Below are 11,966 nucleotides of genomic sequence, written 5' to 3'. Positions count from 1 at the left end.
TCTGGCTATCCATCCATCCATCCATCCATTTTCTACCGCTTATTCCCTTTATAGCTAATATTGCTATAAAACAAAACACCCCTGAGTCATATATTTTGGTACTTTACAAATGTGAAGTGTTAGCATGCTAGCAGTGTTATCTAATTTTGCAGGCATACGCCAAAAAAAAAAAAAAAAAATTCTTAACTGAAGCACCAAAGAGTGTTATTTTTTCTTACTTGATGCTATCTAGTGTTAGCCTTTATAGCTAATATTGCTAATAAACACCCCTGAGTCATATATTTTGGTACTTTACAAATCTGAACTGTTAGCATGCTGGCTGTTTTATCTAATTTTGCAGGTATACGCCAAAATTCTTATTTTTTTCTTACCTGAAGCTAGCTGGTTAGCGTGCTAACCATTAGCATTTTAGCATTCACTAGCAATTTCTGCCAAAAGTTTAGTTTTTTTTAGTGAGCAACTCACCTGTAGCTCTCTAAATAGCAAATCCACGTGTTTTTTTTTCTGTTTCTGTGTGCATATTGTTGTCGTTTGTTTTCGTCTTCAGGCTTGTGGAGAAATAACCAGAAGATTCTACAGTAGACAAATTTATTGTGGCGCCGAAACCTCACGTCATGTAACACAAAGATGGAAACCAAGAGACGCAATAAATTATTTTCATTTTTAAGCGTAACCAGTGACATTCTGTACATCAAAAAGGTCAAAGCACTGTAAATAATAATAATAATAATAATAATAATAGTAATATTGAATAAAAGTTCTACAAAAAAAGTGATACAGCCATACTTAAAAAGACACAGTTGGAAAATGACACGTTTATGCGTGAGTCCGTCATGATTTTAGTGTCTCACGACAGAATTGAAGTACTAAAAAGAAACTAAAACACTGTACACGCAAAACAAAAAAGAAAAAAAGAAGTAGCTGATTTTCTCCGTGTCATTGATGTTTTTTTTGTTTGTTTTGTTTTTTAGGAAATCATTGCTTTGCAATTGATGCATCATCATCATCATCACAGTTGTCTCCCATATGACCACATGAATGTAAACACCTGTTATTATTCTTTTTTTTTTTTTTTTTTTCAAATTGTACAACATTAATACTTTATTTCTATATATATATTTGTACATATTTTCATTCACATCTGCACGGTTAGCTAGCATGGTAATGAAATAAGGCAAGACTCACATAACTGTGACATCACAATTTTTTTTTTTTTTTTTAATAATACTGATTCTAAAGGTTTGTGTACGTTCCTTCTTCCCTTCTGCAGCAGGCTTTGGTCTATACGGGCAAAGGCAGGCTAAATCCCAACCAAAAAAATGATGTTGTTTTGGCCATTTTTTTTTTTTTTTTGGTACTAAACGGTAAAAGGAAGGTTATTTATTTCTGCAGGAAAAAAAAAATGCTTATAAATACAAGTTTTTTTAAGCTGATATTATGAAATGAATTTATTTAACACTTTCTGAGGTACATTGCTTAAAATGGGACGCGCACGTGAACATAAGGACTTTCTATAACATTTTTTTGAACTTGTTACCATTTTTGTTCAATGTAGACCTTTTTTTAATTTTTTAATATCAGTCCTGTTTTTGGTCAGGTCAAGCTGCCGCTGCCATGCAGGTGAGTTCAGTGACGGCAGGTAAAAAGTCCTCGCTGCTTGACCGCATGTCCATTTGTCTGTACAGTACCAGCCCACTGATAAATGTCCAAACACAACTCATAATATTATACAACTTTGCGAACATTAATCGTCTTTGTTTGGTTCAAGTGTTCCTGTTTTTCCTGCTCACAATATCAGTTTGTGTCCATCTTCGCAGAGTCGAAAGCAGGCCGTGCAGCTGCATTGTGGGTAATGCAGTCCCCTCCCTAGGCTCTCTTGGCGTGGAGCATTTCGATGAGCAGGTTGTTGCACGGCACGTCGCCGTTCAGGTGCTTGTAGTAAAGATATTCCTCGGCCTGCAGGCTGATGGCTCGTATCTCCGGCAGCCGCAGGAGCAGCTGGCCGAACTTGTCCGTTTGCTGCGGGTAGTTGCACATGACGTAGTCCAACAGCGCCGCGTTCACCTGCTCCTGGACGCTCTCTACCAGGTGGAAGTTCTCCAGGTTCTTCACATCTTTAGAAGTAAATGGAAAAACACAGAAAAAAAAGAGTTAGAGTCTACCAATTTTTCAGTAGCTAAAAAGTCGAAAATCTTGAAATAGACTAGTGTTGTCCCGATACCAATATTTTGGGACCGGTATCATTACCAAAATTATTTTGATACTTTTCGGGGCTTTTTCATACTTTTCTAAATAAAGGAGACCACAAAAAATTGCATTATTGTCCTTATTTGAACAAAGAATCTTAGGGTACTGCATACTTGCCAACCTTGAGACCTCCGATTTCGGGAGGTGAGGGGAGGGGGGTGGGGGTGGGGGCGTGGCTAAAAGGGGAGGAGTATATTTACAGCTATAATATATATATATATATATATAACAAATACTTGACGTTCAGTGAATTCTAGCTATATATATATATATAATAAATACTTGAATTTCAGTGTTCATTTATTTACACATATACACACACATACCACTCATCTACTCATTGTTGAGTTAAGGGTTGAATTGTCCATCCTTGTTCTATTCTCTGTCACTATTTTTCTAACCATGCTGAACTCTGATGATGCATTGCTGTGTGGCACGCACAAAAGTGCTTTCATCAAATGCACTAGATGGCAGTATTGTCCTGTTTAAGAGTGTCACAACATTGCTGTTTACGGCAGACAAACTGTTTTACGGTATATAAAAACGTGACTGCTGTTGTTGTGTGTTGTTGCCGCGCTGGGAGGACGTTAATGAAACTGCCTAACAATAAACCCACATAAGAAACCAAGAACTCGCCCTCCATCATTCTACAGTTATAACGTGATTGGGCAGGTATGCTGGTTATATTGTGGGTTAGCGGACTCAGGTCCAGGGAGATTTTCGGGAGAAAATTTGTCCCGGGAGGTTTTCGGGAGAGGCGCTGAATTTCGGGAGTCTCCCGGAAAATCCGGGAGGGTTGGCAAGTATGGGGTACTGTCACGGCCAGGGCGCATTCGAATGCGTCCTCATCTTTGCGCTCTGCTTGCCGCGCCTCGGGACGCGCCCTGCCGGCATGTGGGCGATCAGCAATCTGCGCACCTGGACCTGATGAGAGGGAGCTGTATAAAGGACCAGTGGATCCATGCGGGAACTTAGCGTGGAAAGAAGGAGTGCATTTCTTCTGAGTTAAAAAAGCGTATTTACGAGGAGTACATTAATGGCGCTCACAAGTATGGAAGAATTAACAGAGCAGGCTTCGTACCACAACACGTTTTAATTGGGATAATGTCCTACTTTTCAGGGAAAATATACGCCAAAGCGGACCTATTTTACTCTTGGTCAGCGGCACAAGAGCATACACACGCACGGACCCTCCCCTGTCTGCTCCTGTCTCTTTAGCTCCTCTGTTGATGTTAATATGGGTAGATTTTACTTTTTCCATCCATTTTCTACCACTCTTTCCCTTCGGGGTCACAGGGGGTGCTGGAGCCTATCTCAGCTACAATCGGGCGGAAGGTGGGGTACACCCTGGACAAGTCGCCACCTCATCGCAGGGCCAACACAGATAGACAGACAACATTCACACTCACATTCACACACTAGGGCCAATTTAGTGTTGCCAATCAACCTATCCCCAGGTGCATGTCTTTGGAGGTGGGAGGAAGCCGGAGTACCCGGAGGGAACCCACACAGTCACGGGGAGAACATGCAAACTCCACACAGAAAGATCCAGAGGCCGGGATTGAACTCACGGCTACTCAGGACCTTCGTATTGTGAGGCAGACGCACTAACCCCTCTTCCACTGTGCTGCCCGATTTTACTTTTTAAAATGTTTATTATTGTAGCAATATGGTTGGTAAAGTTTAGGATTTTTGTGATTTCTGATCATTCGTGAGGGCACCACAGGGACTTCTGTGTTGGCAGAGCAGCATATACGGCACACTTCAGCTTGTTGTTCTGGCTTATTAATAAAGAAAAAGTTGATCCATCACCCCCTATGTTTGATATACAGTACTGCACTTTGTTTCTTATGGGCACAAACTTTTCGATTTCCAAACCCCGTTCAAGAACCAATTGAAGTTCCACTTTATTAGCAAATTTCTCCCGATATTCTCATTGTCAGTGTGGTGCACAGATTTACAAAATTGAATCCCCGCCAAATGTGTCAGAAAGATATGCAACATTGTGTAAAATGTCTTATTTTGCACTAAAAAAATAAAATGTCGAAATATGAATTTGTTGAAGTAAAACCTAGGGTTGGTTAAAACAAAAGTATACAAATTTCATCCATCCATGTTTTACATAGATAAAAAAGTGTAACAATTTTTTTTAATAGGGTATAGGGGCTTCCAAATAAAATTGTGCTTCGGGACCCGATTTAGCACGATTCATTGTTTTAATGGGTCGGTAAAATAAATAAAATAGAATACATTTAAAACAAACTAGCAAATATCAATCAGTCAATATCAATATGTTTATTTTTAACCATGTAAAGATTAAAAATTAAATTTACAAAAATACATATAACAAAAACAAAAACAGCAACAGTCACACACCACAGTTAAAAATATTAATGACTTATTATTTAAATTAACATTAAAAAAAAAATCAATAAAATAAATTAAAACAAGTACAAAATATTAAAATAATTGAGCAAAAATGCCCAATTTAATATGAATGGGTCGGTAAAATAAATAAAATAGAATACATTTAAAACAAACTGGCAAATATCAATCAGTCAATATCAATATGTTTTTTTAACCATGTAAAGATTAAAAATTAAATTTACAAAAATACATATAACAAAAACAAAAACAACAGCAGTCTCACACCACAGTTAAAAATATAAATGACTTTCAAAATTAACATAAAAAAAAAAAAAGATTCAATAAAATAAATTAAAACAAGTACAACATATTAAAAGAATTGAGCAAAAATGCCCAATTTAATATGAATAAATATGCCGAAACGCTAATACAGGTAGGTCTGATATTTCCCAGTTAGAAATGCAGCATTAAACTGGCCTGACCCAGGAAGTGATAATGAGATAAAGAAATGTGTAGTTAATGGATACAAAAAGTTCCATGTGTTGGATTTTAATGGTGAACAAAACGTCTAATCAACAGCAGATGTTTGGAGGAAAACTTTTTTGGAGAAAGCAGAGAAGTTCCAGTGAGTACTACAACTCTTGAAAAGTATTTTATTGTTTATTTTATTGTACTTCCCTCCTAAACACACTATTTAGCTTGTATTAATTACTCTGACTGTCCTGCTTGTGTTCTCCTTTATGCTATTATCTGCTTTGAACCTGCTGGACCCGGAGATGTGCACGTCATGAACGAGGTGTTTAAAACAGACTGAATTTGTACAAAAAAGACAGATTGGGTCCTTGACTGACTCACAGGTGCTTGACAAAAACTCATGTTTTCAATGATTCACAGGTGCGCGACTAAGACTCAATTTTAACTGACTCTCAGGTGCTCGATGAAGACTAGAGTTTCTCGCGTGCTCAAAGAAGACCTCAGATTGTGGTTTCTCTGGGTTTGGTGAAGACTCGAGTTTCACTGATTCACAGGTGCTTGACGGAGTATGGAGTTTCACTGACTCAAAAATGCTTGAAGAAAACACGTTTTTTTTTTTTTTAGAGTGCTCAAAGAAGACTCGATTTTCACTGACTCACAGGTGCTCAAGTGAGACTTGAGTTTTAATGACTCAACAGTGCTCGACAATGACCCAAGTTTTACTGACTCACAGGTGATTGACGAAGACTCAAGTTTCACTGATTCACAGGTACTTCACTGAGACTCAAGTTTCACTGATTCACAGGTACTCCACTGAGACTCGAGTTTCAATGACTCACAGGTTCTCAATGAAGACTCAAGTTTTACCGACTCACGGGTGCTTGACGGATACTCGAGTTGCACTGACTCACAGGTACTTGACAAACACTTGCGTTTCACTGACAGAGAGGTGCTCGACAAAAGCTCAAGCTTCACTAACTCAAAGGTGCTTGACAAAGACTCGAGTTTTACTGACGCACTGTTGCTTGACAAAAACTCGAGTTTCATTGACTCACAGGTGCTTGACGAAGGCTTGAGCTTCATTGAAAAACTTGCGTAATTACTGACTCACAGGGGCTAGACGAAGGCTCAAGTTTGACTGACTTAAAAAATGTTTGAAGAAAACAAGTCTTTTTAGAGTGCTCACTGACTCACAGGTGCTCAAGTGAGACTTGAGCTTTAGTGACTCACCGGTGCTCGACGAAGACTCAAGTTTTACTTACTCACTGGTACTCAACTGGGACTCGCGTTTCAATGACTCTCAGGTTCTCAATGAAGACTGGAGTTTTACCGACTCACGGGTGCTGTACGGAGACTCGAGTTGCACGGACCCACAAGTACTTGAGAAAAACTTGCGATTCACTGACAGAAGTGCTTAACAAAGGCTCGGGCTTCATTGACTCAAAGGTGCTTGACAAAGACTGGAGTTTCATTGACTCACAGGTGCTCAACGGGGACTTAAGCTTCACTGAAAGACTCAAGTTTTACTGACTAACAGGTGCTTGACTGGGACTTGAGTTTCACTGACTCACAGGTGCTTGACGAAGGCTTGAGCTTCACTGAAAAACTTGCGTTTTACAGACTCACAGGTGCTGGACGAAAACTCGAGTTTCACTCACTCAAAATTGCTTGACGAAGACTGCAGTTTCACTGACTCAGAAGTTCTTGATGAAAACTCGAGTTTGACTGACTTACGGGTGCTTGACGGAGACTCGAGTTTCACTGTCTCATAGGTGCTCGACTAAGACTGAATTTTAACTGACTCTCAGGTGCTTGATGAAGACTAGAGTTTCACTGACTCAAAAATGCTCGAAAAAAACTAGGTTTTTTTTAGACAGCTCGAACAAGACTCGATTTTCACTGACTCACAGGTGCTTACGTGAGACTTGAGTCTTAATGACTCACCGGTGCTCGACGAAGACTCAAGTTTTACTGACTCATTGGTGGTCGGTGAAGACTCGAGTTTCACTGACTCACAGGTACTCAACTGGGACTCGAGTTTCAATGACTTAGAGGTTCTCAATGAAGATTCAAGTTTTACTGACTCATAGGTGCTGGACGGAGACCCGGGTTGCACTGACTCACAGGTACTTGACAAAAACCAGCGTTTCACTGACAGAAGTGCTCGACAAAGGCTCAAGCTTCATTGACTCAAAGGTGCTTGACAAAGACTGGAGATTCACGGAATCACAGGCACTCAACTGGGACTGAAGCTTCACTGAAAGACTCAAGTTTTACTGACTCACTGTTGCTTGACAAAAACTCAAGTTTCACTGACTCATAGGTGCTTGACGAAAGCTTGAGGTTCACTGAAAAACTTGCGTTTTACTGACTCACCGGTGCTGGACGAAAACTCAAGTTTCACTGACTCAAAAGTGCTTGACGAAGACTCGAGTTTCACTGAGTCAAGGTCTTGATGAAAACTCAAGTATGACTGACTTATGGGTGCTTGACGGAGACTCATGTTTCACTGAGACACAGGTGCTCGACTAAGACTCAATTTTAACTGACATTGGTGCTCGATGAAGACTAGAGTTTCTCGGGTGCTCAAAAAAAGACTCAGTTTATTGTTTCTCGGGGTTTGGCGAAGATTCGAGTTTCACTGACAGAAGTGCTCGACAAAGGCTCAAGCTTCATTGAATCAAAGGTGCTTGACAAAGACTGGAGTTTCACTGAAAAACTTGTGTTTTACTGACTCAAAATTGCTTGACAAAAACTCCAGTTTCACTGACTCAGAAGCTCTTGATGAAAACTCGAGTTTGACTGACTAACGGGTGCTTGACGGAGATTCGAGTTTCACTGACTCACAGGTGCTTGACTTAGACTCAATTTTAACTGACTCTCAGGTGCTCGACCGAGACTCAAGTTTCAGAGACTCAAAGGTGCTCGACAAAATTTCGAGTTTCACTGTCTCACATGTGCCTCACTGACTCACGGGTATTCGAAGACTCGATTCCTTAGGGAGGAACTTGCTGCACATGTACCAGTTTCTCTGCAGTTTCCTTGACACGAGTAAGCAAGTACCCGATTCACTTAAGTGAGTGACTCACAAGCACTTGAGTCAGCAAAAAAGAACCACGTTTCCCAACACTACATTAAACGGATTGGAACAAATCCGATACAACTGCCCAAATCTCTCAAATGAAACAGATCATTCCATAACCTCATTTATCAAATTGTTTATCTTTAACGTCCTTTTATTCTGCTCTCTGCGGTCTCGTGGGGCTGCTGGCAGAAGGAAGCAGGTAAAAAAGCAAAAAGAAAAAAGGGGGCGGTCCCCCTGAGAGCTTCAATCCCCATGAGTCCATAAATTATGTAGGACAGACTCACAGCCATGTTAGTGTCTTTAATTTGAGTCATATCACAACAATATCGTCACAAATAAACCACTTTTCCACGAAGTGAACACTTGCCGAGTGCAACAAGAGTGCAGGTGTTAGTTTTTTTTTCCCTCCTTCATTGTCGGCAATTTCTGTTTTGCATCCCTCCCCAAATCCGACCTGCGTGTGCCGCCACGAGCGCTTTTCCCTCCGCAATAACAATAATAAGCTCACTGGGGGCTTGTGCGCATTATTGCAAGACAAGTGGAAAATGTGCTAAATGGATAATGGTGGACTATACGGCGCTTGTCGTGATCACGGAGTGCAGGGCTGAAGAATTTTTAATGAGCTGTGTGTGATCTTTTATTAATATGTTTGACCCCAGGTTGGGTGTGCTTATAGGCTGATGCGTAACGACGGCGTCCCTGTGTCTATTTGACACCCTCCCTGCACAACACACGCCAGGGAGATGCACACACACACACACACACCATCGCGCCCACTTAATCTCCCTTACTTCTCAGACACACACATTATCAGACACTAATCCGTGGAAATACACACAATATTTCTTTCTCACTTGCACAGTCTTACTCCAACACACACATCTGCACCTACTCAGAGCATTAGGAGGAAGGAGGGGGAGATAAATCAGCAGCTAATGAGGTCTGGAGAAGGAGAAGCAGCTCCTTCAAGGCACTTCCATCTATGATGCACTCTGCCATGCTATTACAATCTGCATGCACGGGTGTTGCTGGTGTGCATGTGGCATGCACGCTCACCCTGACCTCTGGGTGACACACCACGGCGGGGCTAAATAAGGCCAAGATGAGGACAGGAAAGGGTTGTGTGTGAGTGTGTGTGTGTGTGTGTGTGTGTGTGTGTGTGTGTGTGGAGGGGGTAGGAGGGAGGGACTCCAAACAAACATGACATGCTTTTTCCTGCTGCCAATCAGACGTGTGGCCTGCGGTCTCAGTCCCGAACCGACACCGGGACCGGTACCACCGCCAAAGTGGTGCTGGCCCAGGAGGGTTTGCCTTTGCGTGACTGTACACATGCCCGGTCAATGAGGAATATGAGAAAAAAATGCTTTTTGTTTTTCTTTGTAATTCAACTGCCGGCCCAGATATGAGAAAACTCCGGCCCCAAAACTTAGGATGCAATTATTTTTGCAGAAAATTCCTTAAAGGGGAACATTATCACCAGACCTATGTAAGCGTCAATATATACCTTGATGTTGCAGAAAAAAGACCATATATTTTTTTAACCGATTTCCGAACTCTAAATGGGTGAATTTTGGCGAATTAAACGCTTTTCTATTATTCGCTCTCGGAGCATCGGGAAGCAATCCGCCATTTTCTCACTTTCGTCGGTGTGTTGTCGGAGGGTGTAACAACACGAACAGAGACGGATTCAAGTTGCACCAGTGGCCCAAAGATGCGAAAGTGGCAAGAAATTGGACGAAGTTTGTTCAAAATACGAGGCTGTGGGGAAAGCCGACGAAATGGTCAGTCGTTTGTTCCGCACACTTTACCGACGAAAGCTATGCTACGACAGAGATGGCAAGAATGTGTGGATATCCCGCGACACTCAAAGCAGATGCTGACATCAACTCCAAAACTGGACGGATCAGCTTTCAGGAAAAGAGAGCGGATGAGGGTATGTCTACAGAATATATTAATTGATGAAAACGTTATTCATTACTCGCGGTTTTACGTAAATTATTATACATAAACTGTGTTTACCAATAATTTAGCTTAAAAACATTTATTTTTTTCAATCATTCGAGTACATTCGGGTAGTCTTGTGTAATGCAGTATTTTGTGTCTATTTAGGTATGGTTAACCTGAGTGCTGAAATCGTGGAAAAATATATGTTCTTAGCGCGCCTGAAATGAGCTGTCTGCACTCTCAAAGTGCATGTTGTTGCCAAATGTATTTCATATGCTGTAAACCTAGTTCATAGTTGTTAGTTTCCTTTAATGCCAAACAAACACATACCAATCGTTGGTTAGAAGGCGATCGCCGAATTCGTCCTCGCTTTCTCCCGTGTCGCTGGCTGTCGTGTCGTTTTTGTCGGTTTCGCTTGCATACGGTTCAAACCGATATGGCTCAATAGCTTCAGTTTCTTCTTCAATTTCGTTTTCGCTACCTGCCTCCACACTACAACCATCCGTTTCAATACATGCGTAATCTGTTGAATCGCTTAAGCCGCTGAAATCCGAGTCTGAATCCGAGCTAATGTCGCTATACCTTGCTGTTCTATCCGCCATGTTTGTTTGTATTGGCATCACTGTGTGACGTCACAGGAAAATGGACGGGTGTATATAACGATGGTTAAAATCAGGCACTTTGAAGCATTTTTTAGGGATATTGCGTGATGGGTAAAATTTTGAAAAAAACTTCGAAAAATAAAATAAGCCACTGGGAACTGATTATTAATTGTTTTAACCCTTCTGAAATTGTGATAATGTTCCCCTTTAAAAGAGTTGACCCTATGTGCCAAAGTCCCGCGAGAATGAATGATCTATGACTAGTATTAGACTACCGACCCGTTTCTATTCTCAGTTCCGTTTCGAAAGTAATGGAAAAAATACTTTATGAACAGGTCGATAGATACCTTGCCACTAAAAAAACTCATGTACAAATTCCAATCCGGCTTCAGAACTAGCCACTCCACTGACACATGCCTTCTCTATCTGACCGACCACATCAAACATGAGGTGGACGTGGGCAAATACTGCGGCATGGTCATGCTGGACCTTCAGAAGGCCTTTGATATCGTAAACCACGCTATACTGTTGGATAAGCTTAAAGCAATCGGATTTGATAAAACCTCATCGAGCTGGATGCAATCTTACTTGGAGGGGAGGGAACAGGTGGAGTCCCCCAAGGCAGTATATTATGGCCTTTACTGTTCCTAATATACGTAAACGACATGTCATCAGCATGCGACTGTGAATTGTTCCTGTTTGCGGATGACTCGGCCCTGCTGGTATCCGGCAAGGATCCTCAGTGCTGAACTCTGTAGAATTTGCACCTGGCTCGCTGACAATAACCTATCCATACACTTGGGTAAAACGGAATCCATCCTATTTGGGTCCCAAATCAACCTTAAGAAAGTCAATGACTTCACTACTAAAGTGGGTGACATTGGTATCACCAGGAAAGATGAGGTCACCTACCTAGGTTCCATTCTAGAGGCTAATCTTTCCTGTGATAAAATGGCAACCAAGGTAATCAAAAAGGTCAACCAACGAACGTGATTTCTCTACAGAATCTCCTCTCTGGTCAACAAAAGCACCATGAAGATTCTAGCGGGGTCTCTCATTCAACCCTTTTTTGATTACGCATGCACCTCCTGGTACCCTAGCACCTCCAAAACCTTCAAACCAAGACTCCAAACATCCCAGAACAAGCTAGTCAGGTTACTTCTAGACCTCCACCCCAGATCACACCTCACTCCTACCCACTTCTCCAAAGTGGGCTGGCTCAGGGTGGAGGACAGAGTAAAACAACT

General features: G+C 41.3%; 1 protein-coding gene across 1 annotated transcript in view; it reads right to left on the bottom strand.

Annotated features, from left to right (window-relative positions):
• Positions 1-408: 408 nt before the first annotated feature.
• nr5a2 (nuclear receptor subfamily 5, group A, member 2) overlaps positions 409-11,966 on the bottom strand; it is a 188,206-nt gene continuing 176,648 nt past the window's right edge. The window contains exon 7 of the mRNA XM_061976004.2: positions 409-2,114. Coding sequence (XP_061831988.1) covers positions 1,867-2,114 — 248 coding nt within the window. The 3' untranslated portion in view covers positions 409-1,866. The remainder of the gene's footprint in view (positions 2,115-11,966) is intronic.

Source organism: Nerophis lumbriciformis, linkage group LG14 (assembly GCF_033978685.3).
Source record: "Nerophis lumbriciformis linkage group LG14, RoL_Nlum_v2.1, whole genome shotgun sequence".
NCBI classification, from domain to species: Eukaryota; Metazoa; Chordata; class Actinopteri; order Syngnathiformes; family Syngnathidae; genus Nerophis; species Nerophis lumbriciformis.
The sequence above is the reverse complement of the archived record's forward strand: the minus strand, read 5'-3'. Positions and strand labels throughout refer to the sequence as shown.